Genomic DNA, 21,758 nt, shown 5'->3' with positions numbered 1-21,758 from the left:
CCCTATCCACTAAGTGAGTTCTCAAAGTGATCTCCAATGAGCCAGCCATAAGTGGCTACAGTGGCCTGTTCTATTTGCCTTAATAAAACTATGTAGATTATCAACTCCTCTCAGATTTATTGGAAATATTCCATTTTCTATCAAATCCCATCTATCCTTACATTTATTTTTAAATATTTTTGTTCCCTTGCTAGATAGTGAGTGTCTCTTTCTTTAGATTTGCTGTTTGGTACCAGTTAAAATTGATAATGCATAAGCACACATCATGTGTATGTGCTTACCTATGCAAATCTGAACAGCAGCATTCTGCCTTAGAGAGAGAACAAGCAGAGGGCAAGAGGGAAAAAACAAAAGCACTTAGTGTTTTGTTTCTGGGATGAATGCAGCTTGACCCAGGAGGATCCCTGGAAGGAAGGAAGTCCAGGTGCTCCTTTTCTGTTAGTTATGGCCAAGAGAAATGTCTGAAGAGAGGACAGGAAAACTCCATAGATGAAAGGTCAGCAGGTTTCTTGAGGTGGGTAGGGTGGAGGGATAGTTTTCTTAGTGACACCCGGGTCAGCAGTTAGCCCTTTTTCACTGTAAAGTACTGGTATGGTTAGATAACCCCTGCATATAGACTGAATGCTTGTGTGCCCCCAAATTCATATGTTGAAACCTAATCCCCAACATGATATCAGGAAATGGGGCTTTTGGGAGGTGATCAGCTCATAAGGGCAGAGTCTTTTATGAATGGGATAAGTACTCTTATAAAGACCCTAGAGAACTCCCTCACCCCTGCTGCCATGTGAAGACACAGGGAGAAGATGGCCATCTATGAACCAGGAAGTGAGCCCTCACCAGAGACTGAATCTGCCAGTGCCTTAATCTTAGACATCCTAGCCTCCAGGATGGTGAGAAATAAATTTCTGTTATTTATAAGCCACCAGTCTACAGTATTTTGTTATAGCAGCCTGAATGGAGTAATACAACTCCTCTGATCAGAATCAGCACCCGACCAAGAGAGACTTTGCCAAATGATGCCTGGTCAGTCAATATGGCATAACATGGCTGTACTGAGGTCTAGTCCATGTAATCTTTATCATTTATCTGGATTTTTACAGCAGCCTCTCAGATTGGTTTTTGTTTGATTTTGTTTTGCTGCAGTGTTGCTCTCCTTCAATTTATTCTCCATTCTGAACACGCCACTTCCTTCCTTACACTCCTTCACGGCTCCCCTTTGCTTACAGGGTAAGAACCAACTTCCCAGTGTTGCGTAAAAGACCCTTCACAAATTTTCATCAAACATGACAGAGAGTACTTTTCCATATACTTCATTTTCATTTGCATTTGATCTCTAATGATGTGCTTATTCATGAACTTTGCCCAGTTTTCAATTAGGATGTTTTATATATCACAGACATTAACCCATTGGCAAGTGTGTAGTTTACATCTTACACTTCGTCATTGGCCTTTTTAAACTGTTTAAACTACTCTTGATAAATTTTATTTTAAAAAATGCTTGAACCTAAATTTTTCTAGTCAGTAACGCAAGAATGAAGCAGTAATATTGAGTCCCTCCTTTATAAAATCTACAAATTATCATACTTTGACAATTTTATTAGCATTATCTAAGATTTGTCTCATTTTGTCATTGCTGTATTAATTAATTTTGTTATAGATCTTCTCTCTAAATGAATTTTATAATTTTGCCCTGTTTCTGTCACTGCATTTACCACAGTCAATTCTAATTAAGTCTATATTTAAATGGTTTCCATTTTTCCTGCCAACTCATTCATAATATGACTTTTCAATTTGAGAGCTCTAGATATTGGTGTTTTGCTCAGTTAACTGGTAAATATCTTCTGGTACGAGCAAGTATCTTCTTTCATGAGTAATATAGTTCCTGAATTCTTAAGCATGTGGTGCTTTATGATTATCTTACCACTTAAATGACCTTTTGGGTGCGAATAGAATTCGTATGTCACCACCTTTTTCATGGAAACTCGGAAGACATTACTCCATTTTATTCTGGCATCTAATCCTATAGAGGGAGAAGTCTGAGGCTAACATGCTGTTAGTCTTGGGTGGTATATTAGTTTTGTGTGTATTAGTTTTCAGTAGGCACACTCTATTTTAACCTCAAAAGCTCAGTTGGCTTCCAACAACAATGTGTATATATACCTCCTCATACTACATGTTGGTGGTCAGGTTCTACGGATCTGCCCCAAGCTACAGGTTGGGTGTTGGTCTGCTTCCCATGACTTCCCATTCTGGGACTCAGGATGTCAGAACAGCCCGTATCTGGAACACAGCCTTCTCCTGGAAGAAGGCTCAAGAGCAACAGGGTGGGCAGAAGCTCATGATGGTTCTACAAGTTTCTGGTTGATGGGTTATCTATCAGGTTCACTCACATGTTATTGATCAAGTCCAAAATAACTGGAGCAGGAAGGATACTCTGCGTATAGAAGAGGGTAGTTAATAATTGGGAACAACAATACCATCTACCACAATATTTATAGAATTCTTTCTTCAGTACTGAAATTTGAAAATTTCACTGAGAAATATCTAAATTCTGGTATATATTTTAATTTTCCCTTGTATCCTGTTAACCCTTGGAGCCTAAAGATTCAGATATTTATTTGGAAGGAAAATTTACTTATAGTATTTCTCTGAATATTGCTATAGCTTCATTTGTCCTCTTCTTTAGCATCTACAGTGATTCACATGTTACATTTCTGTGGTATATCCTTCATATCTATTATTTTTACTCAGATCAATTTTATTCTCTTGTTCTTGTACTATGAATTCTGAAACCTGTCCTTAACATAACTGATTTCACTTTCTCCATTGTGGATTTTGTTCTTTATGGTTTCTAGTATTGGTTTTAATCTTGCCATGACATTCTTTTCTTACATTAGTTTCCTAATTGTTCCAGCTATCTTTCATCTCTCATTTCACATATTTTCTTTAATTTCCTTGACAGTAGAAAGCAGATATTATCTACAATGAATTTAATTATCTTGGAATCTTTTTTTCCCTCAAAAACGTATTCTATCTCTTAAAATATGTCTCTCTTCTGTGTCAAGAAATCGTTTTAAAGGATTTAAGTAATTGTCCTGATTATTTATACTTGAATCAGAATAGATTTAGCTCAGTTTATCTTCCTAAACTGAGTGGGAGAAGATTCAAAGACCCCTGAACTGTTTTCTTGAATAGTCAGGGACTCCTTCACCTAGATCTTGAGCTGAAGAGCTGGTGAATGTAGTTTTATAATATCATTTTGATGATTTACCAGCCTGACAGGAGTGGGAGAAGAAGCTGAGGCCATGGACATTTCCAGGAAGGTCACTTTATTTCTATATGAAACTATATAGAAGCTATAATGAAACTATTGCTATGTCTGCTGAAATATCAGGACTGCTATTCTGTTCAGCTTAAACGCTACTACAGGAAGATGGCATAGTCCTTGGAGGCAGCTTATTTATTTTTTTACCCATTTTATGGTACCCATTCAGTTCAGGAAAGGGTTCTTTCATCTGGCACGTGCCCATATTAATGAGAAGCCTGATCAGAGGAAAGCTTCTTGCCTGAAGGCTTTCTTTTGGTGTGTACTTGCCTATCTGCTAACCCTGCTTCAACATGGTGTTGGTCCAAGGTGCTGAATTGTGCTCTAAATAAGTCTTCTCATTCTCTTAAAGGTCTTTCTTATCTCTTGTCCTCACTCTGAAATTTTGGAGCTATTACTGGGATCGTACAGGATTTTAGCCACTTCTGCAACATTGAACTTCTTTACTGGCAAAGAAAAATTTCAATTGTCCTTTGGTGACATCCATCAAACTGGAACTATTTATACTATATCTAGTAGAAATGCCTATAATTTTACTCTATCTTGTTTTCTCTCTGTGACACAGCTATTAAGATATTAACTCCTACTTTGCCCTTGCTAATATAGGAGAGTAAAGCTAATGAATATGTAAATGTTTCCATCTTCATTTCCTAGAAGGAGAGGCAGACTTTTGGTTTTTGGCCTCCTGAGAGTAATTAATGGTGTCTTTGTGTTTTTGGAGACCTCCTGAAGCCAGCACCCCTGAAGATTCTGTTTGGGATGCATGGGCCCTTGAAGGCAGGAGCCAGAAAAGGATAAGTTTGAAGGGGAGGAGTGGTGTGACTTGGCTCCCTGAGGCCTTTGGTCGGTGGGATTTTGTGGCTCCTGAAAATGAGAGGCACCTACACACAGCTCGTGTCAGGGCCCCAGGACAGATAGGACCTGAAATGGAGATGACTGCAGGTGTGCCAAGGACAGCTGGACCCTGGGCGTGATGCATAAAGGCATGCGAGCTACAACCAATTTGGCAGAGAAAAATAAACCAAACACTCTCAAAAGGTTTGTGGGAGTCATAAGGAAGGGACACAGGAATTTAAATTATTCCAGGGAAATTTTTCCAAGGGACTTTGCTCAATCAGAACATATCAACAGTCAATACAAGGAAGCATAACCAAAACCTCCTCAGAGAGCAGCTGAAGAAAACTGAATAATTTTAAAACACTGTAATTATTTTAGTTACACAATTTTTCATAAATATAGCCTCATTACAGGAAGATAAAGAGAAAATGAGAGAGAAAAGGAAGAAAGGAAGGAAGGAAGGAAGGGAGGGAGGGAGGGGAGGAAAGGGAGGAAGACAGACAGGAGAGAGAGAATCAGGTCCACTATGTCAGTTGCTCTCAGACTGGTGTCTGTGGGTACCCTGCCCCCTTCTCTCTCTCATCTATATGCTCTTTTCTTTCCTACTAGAGAGAAATATCTTGTGTGGTGTTTCGCACAACTGGCTTCATCATACACAGACACATTTTATACATATCAACTTACAAAAATTTTACAACATACTAGAAAACTTTCCACATCTTGATTTACCTCATCCATTTTAACTGTGGAATAGTAATAATAATTATAATTCGTAATGATTAAGGGCTTCAGAGGTGCCAGACACTGCCCTAAAATGCTTGACTATTATCTTATTGAACTCTTACGACTATCATTCTATGAACCGTTCTATGAAGGAGAAAACTGAGTCACAGAACATTTAGGTAAGCTGACCAAGATCAAAATTGTCCATAACTGCCAGCTAGTCTACCTCTAGAAACTGTAAGCAGAAGTACCACACTATAATGTACTGGATCCCATTGTAGGAATGTATCACAACTGATTTAATAATTCATGACAGATATACATTTAGATCTTTCATGATTTGATATTACAAACGGCTGTAATAAAGTTACTGGTAACTTAAATAAGTGGGCATTGAGATATGATGGGCTACTTTCCACAGATGATTAATTCTTTTCATAAAACCAAATGTAATGAATGTTCAGATTTATTTAGCCTTCAGAAAAATCATGACTTTTCCTCAAACTGTGGTAATTAACTATATGACAAACTCCCTATAATTAAGGGGTAAATTGCTGGCATTTTATAAGCAAGAACGTTTGCATGCTGTAATTACTCTGTAGTGTACCATCTATCAAACATGTACTTTGAACATGAGGTTATATAAGTACATAACTTCCAAAAGAAACCCTTTGCCTTCTCCATGTAAAACTGACAACCAGAAAATGATAGTTTGGCATAATAATGCTAAAACACTAGGCCATGTCTGTGGACCACACTTTAACACTGGGCCTCCTTTCTCTCCTCAGAGGGCCAGCTTTAAGGATTTAATGTCATTCTCCAACTATCGGTTATTAAGATCAACTTACTGGGGAGCGATTTGCATTCACTTGTTTCCCACTGTGAACTATGATGAAAAGCAATATATTCACTCCAAACATTCCTTATCACAGAAAGAAGAGAAAGCTACTGTGGGCTTCCCTGAAGTGATGGTCTTCTTCCCTTTCTGGCTGATGAGCTCAAATACATGTCCTCTCACCCGCAGAGCTCCCGGCGGAAACTCCTGAGACCCATGCTCTTCCTGTGGTCTATGTGAGTGAGGGCAGCAGACCACAAACTGCGCAGACAGCGTTGTGCCTTGCAGACAGGGATGGAGAGAGCGGAGAGGGAAGTTGGAGCTCAGCGGGGTGAGCGTAAATGTGCTAGGTGTGTGAAGGGGAGAATCAAATTAGATTCCAATCATCTTTATTGCCTGACTACTGGAGTGAAGACAAGGCACATGAATTTGTCATAAACAAAAATATTAATGAAAGAAAGAAGTTAATAAACACGGATCTCTTGCAATCTATGGATTCTAATAGAATATTTTTGCTTTTACCACCTAACATCTTAAAAGTCACTATAAATAAAAATGAATTTGCATAAAATCAAGAACAGAAATATTTTAATAACTTAATATACATAATGATGTAATGGTATATAAGAATATCTGGCAATGCTAGTAGACCACTAAAGAACCGTTATGCAAATAAATATGCTAAAAAGCAGAAGACTGTGTTTTTGTTCAAGTTAATATATTGAGAGCTATATAAAATAAAGACTCTATTTTTTACCCTAACCATTTTCTTCAAAGTATGTTTAAGATCTCTTCCTAAATTCTACTGTTTTCTATATTTAATTTAAAATTAAACAAGATTGAATTTTATATGTATTATTCACTTATATATTTTATCCCATAGGCATGTGTCTTGGATTACTATGTTGTATAATTTTTCTTTGCTGTTTATCAGTGATATGGACTTTTGCAAACTGCTTAACTACTTGGAAGTTCAGTTTTCTTAACTGTATAATGAGGAAATTTATTATAAGAGGGCATCAACTAACCACTGTAGAAAAAAGATGAAAACAATCCAATGACTCAAAGAGAAAAGAAATTTATTTGTTTTTCAGAACCATCTAGGGTATGTATGTGGACTGCTCCATGAGCTCATCCAGAACCTACGCTGTCAAGGAGAGGAGGTCGTCTTTAAAACTTAAAGACTATTCCAGTCATTTACCTTTTCCATTTGGCGAGAAGGAGTACAGAATGTCCAGGACAAGAGTTTTCAAAGAGATGACCCAGAGGTTGTTGCACCTACCCTTCTGCTCACATTGTATTGGTCTAAACTTGGTTGCATGGTCACACCTAACTGCAAGGGAAGCTGGGAAAAAGACTACAGCTGGGCAGCTGTGAGTGTAGCTAAAATTGGAGTGGGAAATTTCAGTAACTAAAAGGAAGAAGGGGAGAAGGAATACTGGTCAACTATTAGCAGTCTTTGCCACTAATAATACTCAGCTGTAAAAATTGTTGTAAAGAACAAAATTCTACTTGTAGAGCACAGAAGTGTTTTTGTGGAAGCAATCAGCATAGTATTTGACACATTCTGAATGATCACTAAATGCCCATTGCTATTTTATTACCATCATCATCATCATCATCATCATCATCTACTGTCTCTATCCTCATCTAAATGCTTGAATTCCTTCCGCAGTATCATGGATAAGTGATTATTTAGCTATTCTTGAATCCCTATAGTAAAAAGAAATTTCATTGCTTTTAAGGTGGGAATTCCACTTTCAGAAAGTTGTTACTACTTACCAGACATTATTTATCTTTCTGCACTTTCATTTCTTTCATCCTAATTGTGATCTCTGAGGCCCCACAGAACAAATCGCATCCCTCTGCCATACAGCAGTACTTCAGATATTTATGGGAAGATATTGCTTCTTTCTTGAGTTTTCTCTTCCTATAAACTAACCATTTTTGTTCCTTCCAGTCTCTTATAATCCATGATTTTGAGTCCACTCACCATCTTAGACACATCTATTTGCTCACTTAACAAATATTTATTGTCAACTTTTCTATTTTATCAATATTCACCTTTAAACCATGTTGCCAAGGGCAGTACACAGTACACCAAGTTGGTCTGAGCAAAGCAAACCGTCAAACCCCTCATTCAGGATATCATTTTCCCTAAGTGGGACTTAAAACCATATTAACTTCTGGAAGACATATCGTGCTGTTGACCCAAGTTGAATGGTAGACTTCTATACTCTCTGAGCCTTTTTCATTTGTGCACTTAACCTAGACGTACCCTACCCTACAGGAACTTTTTTAAAAAGTCCAAATACAAAACACTTCCTTTATTTCTAGTTAATTGTTAGTTGTATCTTTGTTGTACTCTTCCAAGAATTTTTATTCTTTCATCCAATGTATTAATTATCCCTCACAGACTCAGACCATCTAAACCGCCAATTAGCATGTAACTGAACTCTTCATTTAAGATATTGATCAAAATCTGGACGTGGACAGGGCTGAGGAGAAGCCATTAGTAACCCTCTGAGCAGTCATTTAGAGTCTCAAGGAAAGTTATTGTTATCTACCTGCTTCTCTGTTCATTGCTATGCCCAATGAGGCCTTGACCTGCCATTCAAAGTGCTACCCAGTCAGGCTCCCTTCAGCCCAAGCTGACCCCCAGTTCCCCCCCTGAGCAGGAGAGCATGACTGGTGATTCCCTGCTGCCAGAACTTTATACACTGAGGTTCAACAAATATTTACCGAGTCCTGATTGTGTGCCAGTTGTTACACTAAGCAGTTTCTCATATAAGTGAGACATGGAAGAAATGGAATATATGCTATGAAAAACTGCTTATATTCTCAAGTAAAACTATCTTATTATTTTGCCCATGTGTGGGACCACTGTATAACATTCCTATCTTGAAGCTATGGCAACTTACAGAACGCATCCCAGGTACAGACTCAGCATTTAGCGTGAGGGATTTGAAGAAATATTTTCCACGTGATATGCATTTTTCTAAGATGCTGTATTCAGTGACTAAATTCTTGCTAAATACCACATGAGACTCTGAGCTTGTTTTAGTAAATCAAAAATGACTGTGTAGGAACTCTCAAGAGTAATTATTCATTTGCTCTAACAATCACATTTAGAATTTAAATTATGAATCACCTGTACAGATGTTACCTTTTCCAAAGGACTTTCTACTCGAGGAATGCTGATCATTGGCATCTGTGCCATATTATCTGTGTGTATATGCTCATTTTCTGGTTGTCTTCCTTTGAAATTATTTACCACACACACGACCTAAAATTTTGGGAAAAAATACAGTTAAAGCAAAGCCATGCTCCTTATAACTATGACCCTTGTGGATAGCCTGATAAATCTAATCACAGTAATAAAGTATTGGAATTACTTAAATATTACATGTCTATACCTTTACATCCAGATTTATTCTGTGTAAATTTTAATGGTTAATCCAGTGCAAGCATGTTCAAGAACATTCATCAATTAATATGTAGCTCAGTTAATAAGGACAATTTTATTATTCCAAAATTTTCATTAAATTAGCTTATAGTCAATGCTCAAATCAATCCAAATATAAGATCATAACCCTATAAAAATTCATAGCAAGCTAACCTTTCCTTATTGTGGCTAAAAATTCATAGCAAGCTAACCTTTCCTATTGTGGCTAATAAATGCTAATTATTTCCCATTGCTTTAAGATCATTACATTCATAATAAACCTTCTACAATTGGCACTTTCTAATTTAGTAGCATCCTTTAATTAACCTAAGTTATTGTCTGTTATTGTATCCCACGTATATTTGGCATTTCGACAATAGCTTACTACTGCTACCACTGAAATAGAAGAACTTCTACATAAAGGAAACTGGCCCTTGTTTCAATTATCCCACTTATATCCCATAAGTGACAGAATTTGAATTAAACCAGAAGTTCTCATATTCTAGTGTGCATAAAATAAAGTTCTGGCACTTTTAAAAATGCACATTCCGAAGCCCTCTCCTAAAAATTCTGATTTCACAGATGAAGGATAAGGCCTAGGAGTTGCCACTTTTAAAAGGCATTCCTGGTCTTCCCTGGTGGCGCAGTGGTTGAGAGTCCGCCTGCCGATGCAGGGGACACGGGTTCGTTCCCCGGTCCGGGAGGATCCCACATACCGCGGAGCCGCTGGGCCCCTGAGCCATGGCCGCTGAGCCTGCGCGTCCGGAGCCTGTGCTCCGCAACGGGAGAGGCCAAAACAGTGAGAGGCCCGCGTACAGCAAAAAAAAAAAAAAAAAAAAAAAAAAAAAATGTAGGTGAGTCAAACTTTAAGAAATAGTGATTTATTCCTGTCTTACCCCTAGGTTCTTCATGACATTTGTTTTTCTTAAATTCCATATATATGTGTTAGCAAAGGGTATTTGTCTTTCTCTTTCTGACTAAGACAGGAATAAAGACACAGACCTATTAGAGAATGGACTTGAGGATATGGGGAGGGGGAAAGGTAAGCTGTGACAAAGTGAGAGAGAGGCATGGACATATATACACTACCAAACGTAAGGTAGCTAGCTAGTGGGAAGCGGCCGCATAGCACAGGGAGATCAGCTCATGCTTTGTGACCGCCTGGAGGGGTGGGATAGGGAGGGTGGGAGGGAGGGAGACGCAAGAGGGAAGAGATATGGGAACATATGTATATGTATAACTGATTCACTTTGTTATAAAGCAGAAACTAACACACCATTGTAAAGCAATTATACTCCAATAAAGATGTAAAAAAAAAAGTAATAGTGATGTAAACAATTCAGGAAAATTATTTGCTATTATTTGCTTATATTGAACTAATGGGTAAGCTATTCTTGAGTCTTCTTTTTCTGGGTTTTATATTCTATTATCAAACCAAAATATAGAACTTACTTGCAATTTATAACCTAACATTTATTTAAAAAAATAAATGCTTAATATACAAGTATAAATTTACACTGTATATTTTTCACAAATCCTCCATTGGAAAGCCTCTCCTTTAGTAGGGCTCATTACTGAATATTTTCAAAGGCCAATTAGATCTTGGTTACTCTCCAGTTTTTAAATAAAATTTTCAAATCTACAAAATAACACATACTCTGAGACTTTATCTCAGAAAAAAAATTTCCTTGCAAATTGCTATATACTTATTATCCTTCCACTTCCTTGAATAATTACAGATCAGAAGCATAGATCAAAGCCTGATTATTTGATACCTCAGCTTCATCACTGCCATCAAGATGCTTAAAGTAAGGGATGGCAAAGGCTTAGAGATGGGTACTTGATAATCCTTCTATCAAATGTTGACCCTGCAAAGGACTAATAGATAGTGTTGTGCCTGTAATGGGCAGATAGTATATATTTTTGATTTTGCAGGCATACAATCTCTGCAGCAAGTACTCAGCTCTGCCATTTTGGCGTGAAAGCAGCCAGAGGCAATTCATATAGGAATAGGCATATCAGTGTCCCAATACAACTTATCACACGGCTATATTTAAAATGGATAACCAACAAGGACCTACTGTATAGAACAGGAAACTCTGCTCAATAATCTGTAACAACCTAATTGGGAAAAGAATTTGAAAAAGAATAGATACATGCATATGTATAACTGAATCACTTTGCTGTACACCTGAAACTATCACAACATTGTTAATCAACTATACTCCAATATAAAATAAAAAGTTTAAAAAAAAATAAGCAGCAGGCCAGATTTTGCCTATGGGCTGTAGTTTGCCAACTGACTACTGCCAAGAGCACAAAGAATATAATCAAGAATTTTAGCCAACAACAACATAACAAACAGCAGTTTCATACCCATTTCATGACATATATACACACACATGCACATTTCCCTTTTCATTAATATTATAAATTAATGGAAAATCGGCAGATGAAAAACATTGCTACAAATTCTTCTGAATTAAAATTTGCTAAAATAACTATGTACATAGACAAAAGGAAGTCACTAGATGAAGAAACATTCATCTAGAGTTAATATGGGCTACTGAAATTAGTTTAATTGCTTTTAACTCTATTTAGGTTTGGAAAACTCTTTGAAAGGTATTATCAGTTATCTCTTTACCTTAATTGAGGGTCAGGACAACACCCCATTGAAGCAGCTAAGAATTCACATGTGAAATATTTAAATGCCTAACACAGAGTAGATTTTCATTAAAGCATCTATTAACATAATGATTACTCTTCATTACTGTTATTATTTAAATCATAAGGAAGGAAATTACCAAATCTTCCCTAGAATCATATTCAAATATTTAGTAAGTCTTGTAACGTTCACAAGCACGAAACTGATATCCTATTAGAAAAATACTCAAAGAAAAGCAATTGACCTGTTTTTTTGATCCTGAGTCTGTAAGTTCTTGAACAGTCCTCTAGGTCTCAGTCTTCTCAATTTGAAAGTGAAGAGTTTGCAATAGATTAGCAAGTTAGCTCCATTTCTTTGTTTGGCAAAGGTATGAAAAATTCAACAAATGTTCAAAATAAAACCCAAGATGCGCCCATCTCCTGGCCCTACTCCAAAACTTGGATCTTTTTCTGGACTCTCTCAGGGAAAGGCAATACCCCTCACATTCCCATTCCCCTAATGCAGTTGCACGAGGCTGAAAACTTGGACACCTCTTATACTCAACCAGTCACTCAATTTGCTCAATTTTCCTTCCTAAAGATTTTGATTTCTTAAATCTGCTTTGTTCTATCTCCGACACCGACTCCATCGACTAAGCAATCACCACCGCTTGCCTGAATTCCTGCATGGCTTTCTAAAGTCTCCCTAAATCCAATCTTGTCTCCCTCTGATCCCTTCCTACAAAGAAGTGAGAATGGTCTTTCCAAAATGCAAATTGTATCATGTCAACCTTCTTAAAACCACTTTGTGGCTTGGCTTCTCATTTCTCTTCAAGTGTAAACTCTGGCCCACCTTTCAACCTTCCTTCTTGGTTATCTAAACACCTTCTGCTCCCTTTCACTGCCTTTTGCTCGGAATACTCATCTCCACTGTCTTTGGGCACCATATCTTATTCATCTGTGGTATCACCATCTCCCCTCCACTTCCTTACTAGTCTTCCTTGACCCCAGGCTGTTTTTGTTTGTTTGTTTGCTGGCAAGGACCTGTGATTCTTTTCATCCAAGCACCTATCTCTATATGAAATTATACATCTGTTAGCATAGTGTTTTTTTTTTTTTTTTTTTTTTTGCGGTACATGGGCCTCTCACTGTTGTGTTGTGGCCTCTCCCGTTGCGGAGCACAGGCTCCGGACGCGCAGGCTCAACGGCCATGGCTCATGGGCCCAGCCGCTCCACGGCACGTGAGATCCTCCCGGATCGGGGCACGAACCCGCGTCCCCTGCATCGGCAGGCGGACTCCCAACCACTGAGCCACCAGGAAAGCCCTAACATAGTGTTTTGGTTGATGTGATTCTCTTTCAAGGTTGTCAGCTCCATGGTAGCAGACATGTTTTTTTTTCTGATCACTATTGTATTCTCAGTGCCACCGTGAATGAACAGATTAATGAATGAGCATGTATGTATCCAGCCTAAAAATTCTCAAATTTTCTAACGTTCCTGTACAATTTAAAGTGATTTTCTTTTGAAACATTCTATTTTTACATTAGTGGTTTCCATGAGTGTAATTCTACGCTCTCTTCCAAAAAATGACACTCCTAAGTCACCGTTACACATAGATTTTTGTTTCCTTTATCCGGTAGTGATAATAAATTAATCGGATCCATCTGTGATCATTTTCTCTCTTGCTTGTGGCAAATAAAACATCTCTGTTGTATGGGGCTATGTGCATAGGCTTTGGGGTCAAACAGGCCTGGGGCTTAATCCCGGGCTCTTTCATTTACTAACTTTGTGAGTCCAGGCAAGTTACTTAATATAACGAGACCTGTTTCTCTTATCTGAAAACTGAGGACAATAATAATTACATCACAACATGCTGTTATGAGGATTAATTGAGTTAATATAGTAAAGAGTATTCAAATAGTTCCTATTTTTATTATTATGATATCACATATGTCAACCCAACCAGCTTTTGCTTTGGCTCAGTAAACTTGGACTTTTCTGCTGGACACTAATATGCATCTTTGTTGTAAGTGCTTTGAGGCACACATTTTTATAAAACAATACTAGTCAATCTACACCTATTGTTCAACTAGTATTTGCTTTGTATTTTCCTAAGCTTGGGGATTGTGTTCTCTAACTTTGAAGAAAAGGCACGTGAGATAAGAATAATAAATTTACTACAGAAGGTAGTTACTCGTTAGACTGTAACAGGACTGACTTCAAGTGCAGTGGAAATTCAGGAAAAATGGGAGAACCATGTAATCAGGGACACTTCCTGGGGAAGCTGGGATTTGTCTAAGAAAAATCTCAAGTGCATAAAGGATTTGAATACAGTCATCAAAGGTGAAGACCATGATACCTAGAGCCTTCTCTGTACCACACACTCGACTGCCTTTATTATATATGTGATTTCCCTTAACCCTCAAAAGAGCTCTGGAAAGTAAATAAAACAGTTCATTCATTCATTCATCAAATATTTCCTGAGAACCTCCTATGTACCAGACCCAATACTGAGAATACACAGTGATGAAAACAAATAAACACCTTCTCTGTGAGTGGCTTACATTCCAGTGGGTTTGATAGCAAAAAACAAAACCAAAAATATTATATGTGGTATATTAAAAGTTGAATTACGCAGTGGAGAAAAGTGAATAGGAAATGAGAAAAGGAGTCCTTGGGGAGGGGTAATCACTTTAAATACAGTTCAGGGGAGGCCTCACTATTTTAGGGATGATGAGGGGCTAAGTGACTTGTATGATGTCACACATCCAGCAAAAGTGGCAAAAAGAAAAAGTGGCAACAGAAGGATTCAACCTAGGTTTGTCTGACTCCCACTCCTGTTTTGCTCTCTAAACTATACAGAGGAGTGGGTGTTCCAGCTGAGGCAACGCACAGGCCGGACAGAGCCTGTCTGTGTAAGACAGGAAGAAAACTGACTGGATTCCAAGTGCAGGAGTTCCACTGCAACGAGGGAAACATAAACTTGGCCGGGAAGAGTGAAACCAGACTATGGAGGATCCCAGAAGTTCAATGGAAGTGTCTGATTTAATGCAGCAGGAAAGAGGGTTTTGTTTGTTTGTTTTGCTTTGTTATTGGCAATGAATTATGGTATCATGTGTATGAAGCAGAATGTGAGGTATGTGGAGGAGAGTCTGAAGTGAGCAGGCAGCTAGGAACCCGTTGATATAATAGAGGTAAGAAGTTTTGATCTCTAAAATCGAGAGGCTATGGTCAGAACAGTGCAGAAATACGACATGGGAGAAAGACTCTGGTGGAAATGAACTGGAACTAGATCAGTCACTGGGTGTGGGGGTGAAGGAGGAGAGTGGGTCAAAGGCAAACGCTAGACACCAGGTGTGGGTGATGGGGGATGTGAATGCCTTCAACCGACACACAGAGTCTTGGAGTAGGTTACTGTTAATTTTATTTTGGAATCATTTTAGTGATCTGCACACACTGAAGGATCACTGGAAACACCCTAGCATATTGTAAACCAGAGCTGCAGTCACTGCTTGAAATAAATATTCTACTTAGTTGCCCAAGTGAGAAATCCGAGAATCATCATAGATTGCTTCCTGCTTCATCCTCGTCATCTCCAATGTTCCATCAAGCTCCAAAACATTCCACCTCCCAAATACCTCCCGATAGCCTCCCCTCTCTCTGTGCCCTCAGAGGCCCGATTTGTGCCATCTTATTTCCCTGGTTCTGCCTAACTTGTCTCCTCTATCTTCACCTGGAGCTTTATTTTCCAGAAAACATATTTTCCCCAAAGCACAAATCTTATCAGAAAGTAAAAGGACTGACAGGAAACAAACTCTCACTTACAAAAATTATTTCAGTCATCCATGTGGCCATGCCCTGAATATACACACCATTTTGTTTAACCTTTATAAATCCTTATAATAATCCCTTAAGGAGGCTGTTTATAGCCTCCTTTAAAGAGGAAGAAACTGAGGGTTGCTTAACGGCACAAACTGAGTAGATAAAGAAGCTGGGATTCAGATTCAATCAGGCTGTTTTTCTGTTTCAACTCACTTGGACCCTGACAGAGGCTCCCAAAACACCTACGTTTTTAAACAAAAGTCTATGTTATTGTCATAACATACAAGGCCTTTCAGGGTATTCCCCTGTGTGCTCTTCCACTCCCCTTTCTCGTCACTCGCGCTGGAGGTCTGGTACCATTTCCGGGGGCCATGTTCTCTCAGATGCACATGGCGCCTTGGGCCTAGACTATAGGAGAGGCTTCATACATACTTATTTTATGAAGCATTTCGTACTGCCTCTGTGCTCTGTGCTCTTTGCCCCTCATTCCTTATGCCCCAGGCTAGACCTACCTGCTTTACAAACCTTTCAAGTTTATAAATTATCTCCTCTTTCTGATTTGTCCCTAATCCCAACAGGGTAGATGTCTTGAGTATATGTACCTCTACCATTACATTTACCCGCTATAGAACTCTTTGTGTCCACCTTGTCCCACCTGACTGCGATCTACTTGAGTACCTGGATTGTATCTTTTTCGTGTATTTATTCCCAGCACCAAGCACAGTGCCTGGACTAGAATAGGGTCTCAGTAAATGTTTGTTTCATGAAGGAAGAGAGGGAGGGAACGTTTATGGGAATAACCTGACTATTCCTCCCTGACCCCGGAAACAAATTCCCACAGCAGACAGGTCATGCTTATCTGAGCCTCCTTGCAGCCCCAGTTCTTGACACCTTGCCTGGCACCTGTAGGCACTCACATTCATAAACAGTTGGGAATGAATGTATAAAAGCTTGTTTAGCCATTACGTGGTTAAAGCATTTTCACATGACCTTTTTATAAGGTCATTTTCCTGGGTGCATGGGAATGTCTGAAGGGGCCTGTGGAATGTTCTAAATATGTGCAGAAGGAGGGTCTTGAACCCAAGGGGTATCCAGAGCCCAACTCATCATTCACCACATGGTTCTCAGATAAGGAAGCGACAGGGAAGACATGAGGGCTCTAGATTTCACAACGCAGGGTGTCACGACATTCACTGGCAGTAAAGGGAAGATCGAAACAGCCACAGGAGGATAAGACGAAGCCTGATGAGATGCTAGCAAAGATGTTCTGGACCTGCAGAGCTGAAACGCAGTTACATCTGACAGCAGTGTTTTAAAACTTTGACTTTTGGTATGCTCTTTGCCCTGCCTATGATTATTTTCTTAGGATTTATGTAAGATGCTTTTTGTTTTGTTCTATTTTATAAAAAGTTAACCTGTTTCAATTGTGATAAGTGACAGCAAGGGAAAGGTTTTGGCCCAAGCGTGGGTGGGCCCCAGTTTTCCTGAGGCTACAGGATATCTCTGGGAAACGGAGTGGGGTGAGCCTAAGTCTCTCAGGACTTTGGACATCAGAGGGAGTGACATCAGCAAGAAAAGCAGCACAGGGTCTAGAGAGGGATCAGGGGATAGTCACCACTTTACCGCAGGAAGTTCTAGAAGAAATAACCTCCTAAAATGCCTGACACATAGATAGTGCCCAAAGCTTTGGTAGAAGAAAGGTTCATATAAGTTTTTGCTTACTGCTTATGAACTAGTGAAAATAAACTGAAGAAGGAAAGTTACTCTGGAGAAACAATTTAAATAAAATTAAAATAAAGTGTTTCTTATAATGTGTCAATGCAAAAATATGGGTTTATTTTTGTTTTTTTTTTAATTATTTATTTATTTTAGCTGTGTTGGGTCTTCGTTTCTGTGCGAGGGCTTTCTCTAGTTGTGGCAAGAGGGGGCCACTCTTCATCGCGGTGCGCGGGCCTCTCACTATCGCGGCCTCTCCTATTGCGGAGCACAGGCTCCAGACGTGCAGGCTCAGTCGTTGTGGCTCACGGGCCTAGTTGCTCTGCGGCATGTGGGATCCTCCCAGACCAGGGCTCGAACCCGTGTCTCCTGCATTAGCAGGCAGATTCTCAACCACTGTGCCACCAGGGAAGCCCGAAAAATATGTTTTGATTTATACAGTAGTCTACACATTTTTTCCATCTGGGTAATATATCCATACTTATAATGGATTGATTAATTCTACAGCCAGACTGAAGTATATTTTCCAACAACTAAAACCTATAGACATATTCCAAGGGGATTTTATCATAAGAGTAGAGATGACTTCATCAGAAGTCACTACGTATGCTCTTCACTCCTTGGCAAAATCTGATTTGCGCGACGTTGTCTTGGAAACTATCCCTGGGTTTTTAGTCACTGCAGGGAACCGGTTCATCTCACAAGTGAGGTTCACCTGTTATCAGGTGCTGAGACTTGGCGGCTCACTAAGAGTACTGCGCAGAGGCACCAGGGCACTTTGGGATGGTCTACATAGTCCAGGATGCAAAGTGCCATGAGGAAACTTTTAAAATATTCAAACAACCCAGATTTAAAAACCATCTGGGGAGGCATGAGTGTTTTTAGCCCCGTTCCATTTTACATGAAAATATTTTGTTCACCTTTAAATGTAGAATATATTGGGTTGGCCAAAAAGTTCGTTCAGGTTTCCCGTAAGATGTTACGAAAAACCCGAACGAACATTTTGGTCAACCCAATGTGTTTTCTTCACCCCCAAACCTGACTTTGGGCAGAATAAACGAGGGAGCAGGAAGAAACGAATGACTTAAAACATAAATATTTCTATTTGCTATACCACCTTTTGACAACTAAACCCAGTGATTCACACCTGTATTTTCTAATAGGTGGTTATACACGTTGATTAAGAAACAAATTATATTTAAAGAAATTTGTACTTACCAGAAATACTGCTATAGATATTCCAACCAGAAAGCCTGCTATCACATCGGACCAATGATTTCGATATTCTGCTACTCTGTTGAGCCCAGTAAGAAAGGCCAAACACATTAAGCCCAGGCAAAGAACGGGCTTAGCAAGTCTTGTTCCTTTGGCTTTGATTGTGTTGGTAATGTACATCTGAAATAGTAAATGAAAAACATGACTTTCCATGAACGTATTTCCTTGATATACACCTCATATATGTGTCTGTACATATATATATTTATTGACATAGATATGCGTATATAGTTCAAATAATTAACTGAAGTTTATGAATTTTTTGAAAGAAGTTTCTTAAAAGTAGAGTTTAAAAGTAGTGATTAGTTCATTTTACTTACCTTATATTGACTAATGGCGAATTCTTATGTACTAGTAATTATCTAAGATACTGAGTGCAGACATTCCAAGTGACTTTTTTTTAACTTTTAATGTACTTATTCTTGTTTCACCTGAATTTACATTTTAGATCAATACTATTAGAAGGGGAAAACTGATGAATGAATGTTTTTAATGTTTACATTTTTGTATACCATATGGAGAGGATGCATACTTTATAAAAATTAGAAGTTGTGAGTATAGTTATAAAAAACAAAATGGAGTGGATTTCCACTAAACAGATACTACTTTGAAAAAAGAATTTAAAGTTCAATACAGTGCCAAGGTTTGCTTTTATGCTGTTACCTGAAATTGTGAAATTACTTTGTTTTAACCAAATTTTATCAACCAGCATTAGGACAACAAAAAAAAATTAACGATGATGTGGGAAATGTGTCAGCTAAAGCCAAAACAAAACAATTAGTAAACACCTACATTTTTGGCATCTTCACATATGCTAATGAAGAACAATTAAGTGTCAGCTGATTGCACAGAATGAAATGCCTTCAAGTTGTGAGCCACCATGCTCAAAAAACCCAGTCTTTCCCCCAATCTGATTTATTCTATAGCTCAATTGCTCATAACTTAAACCATGTGTTCCTATATAAGTGAATCTGTTGACTGTGAAGGAAATGTGTCAGTTATTATTTCAAGTCACTAGTAAAGTAACTATTAAAGAGATGGCTTTGACAGTGCAATCAGTTTTTATGATATTAATGTCAGAATCTGATACGGATAATATAATCAGAAAAATACTTAGAAATGTATGTAACCACTTGCCTATTGTCCTCAGTTGAATAAAAAATACATTTGCCTAAGAGATTAAACCAAAATCAGCACTTATGCTTTTAGTTCATGGCAGCCATTTTAGAATGCTATGAAATTCAGTAATTATCTTTTCTCTTTTTTTTTTTTTCTGGGCAAGTTTGCAGCCCTGTTAACTGCCAGTACACACTGTATGAATATTTAAACAGTTCATGTTATACAAGGCTTCTACCTAGCCAAGTTCTAGCTCTTTGCAATCTATCCCTGGTCCTGATACTCTAGGGGAAAAAAAAGCTGGATTATCTCCATTTTGGGCCTATGACCTTCAGAGCTATGTCTGTGTATTCTAAGCCTGTGCTTGAAAGAGCTAAATAATCTCAGTTAAGAAGAATAAGTATACATGAGAGGGAAATAGGAGATGAGAAAGAGAAAATGGTGCTTTTGCCATTCTGAGGGAATATATTAAAGAGTTTTGCCCACATGAGTAACAAGGCAAGAATATCACACCACTTCAGGTGTCCAGTGACGTACCTAATAGAGTAATTCCTTATTTGACTCGTGCATATAAACAGGGAGTGAAATTTGAGCTGCTTGTGGGATTTTCTGTAACACAGCTATGCGGCTGATTACTAACTTCTTACCTTTGCATTTCTTCACATCTGTCAGAACGCTAAAGACATCCTATCCTTATTAAAACAAAATGAACGTGAAATGATAACTGAAAAGTATTAATACCGCTAATACTTATTATAGCTATGATTTAATGAGCGATGGCTGTTCAAGGCAATGTTCTAAGCATTTTACTTTACTTATTAAATCCTCAAAATAACCATATTAGTAAGAAATCATCATTATCTGCATTTTATAGATGAAAAAATTGACTCAAGACAAAGCTTACTATGAAGAATATACAACTTAACTATTGGGGGTGGCACTTTTGAGAAGGAGAGATGTCAATGGGAAGTAGGGGTAAAGCACTTTGGTGCCTTTAACCTTTGTTTCTTTCTTGATTGATTTCTTGCCTAGAGAAAATGGCATAAGCTAAGTATCAGTGAATGCAAGGGAAATGAAATGAAAAATACAGGAAAGAAGGCCACCATAGTACATAGCAGTGAGGCTACATCTATACTCTACTATTAGGAAGAAGTAGGAAGTAGTATATATGTGGTTTGTGTGGGAAATCTCCTACAGAATCTGTATGGCTTTGGAAAACATTTGCCTTCTCCTTCAACCCCAGAGGCCATCACAGATAGAGCTCAGCCCTAACTTATCCAAATTGTGTAAGCCTATAGTAATCTGTGACCTTGGGTTACAATCCTCTGAAGTGTCTCTTGAATTTGAGTTTATTCCTAAGATGCTCTATGACTTAAGCATTGTTTATAAAGCGTCCCAAGACACAGTCTGGCCACTATGCAAACTCATGAAAAGGCTTTTATATTAGGAATAGCCTGGGATTTGGCTCTTCCCCCACCAGATCCCCACTTAATGTCCAGAACCAGAATAGAAGGTAATTGAATTTTAAGCGTTATGGGAGAAGGACGACATTTCTTCAAATAATTTCAACTTTAAAGTGGGTCACTATAGTGCTTTATAATGCACAGATTTTTCTGTACCATAATCAGTTGACATGGATGTCACAAAAGAAAAATTTGAGTTTGCACTTATATGTACTAGGAAACTTTTTGGTACTTATGAATGTAAGTGCCTTTTAACCAGTCTAATTGTGTTATCCTTACAGAAGGTCTATTATACCTAATTTGCAGAAGAGGAAATTATAGCATGAGAATCTATTAAGCAAGTTGGACACAGGACAGGAATTGATTATTTATGCTCTCTTGGTTTTTAATTCACTTATGAAACCATCTAGGTTAACCAGATGTCAAAATGTAGCTAAAATAAAACACAAACAGAAGGGTGTATAATCTGAGCAGGATGGTATCTGCTCAGTCCTCAAGGGTCAGTGAATGCTCACTACCTCATAGGCCAAGCCATTTAGCCATTATTAGGCAGTTCTT

General features: G+C 38.3%; 1 protein-coding gene across 1 annotated transcript in view; it reads right to left on the bottom strand.

Moving 5' to 3' along the window:
- Positions 1-21,758, bottom strand: part of PLPPR5 (phospholipid phosphatase related 5) — a 128,760-nt gene that overhangs the window by 10,787 nt on the left and 96,215 nt on the right. The window contains exons 4-5 of the mRNA XM_060139523.1: positions 18,565-18,741; positions 8,887-9,006 (exon numbers count right to left, since the gene is read on the bottom strand). Coding sequence (XP_059995506.1) covers positions 8,887-9,006; positions 18,565-18,741 — 297 coding nt within the window. The remainder of the gene's footprint in view (positions 1-8,886; positions 9,007-18,564; positions 18,742-21,758) is intronic.

This window comes from Lagenorhynchus albirostris, chromosome 2 (assembly GCF_949774975.1).
Source record: "Lagenorhynchus albirostris chromosome 2, mLagAlb1.1, whole genome shotgun sequence".
In the NCBI taxonomy this organism is placed as follows: domain Eukaryota; kingdom Metazoa; phylum Chordata; class Mammalia; order Artiodactyla; family Delphinidae; genus Lagenorhynchus; species Lagenorhynchus albirostris.
Note: the sequence above shows the minus strand (reverse complement) of the source record. Positions and strands in the feature narration are given on the sequence as shown.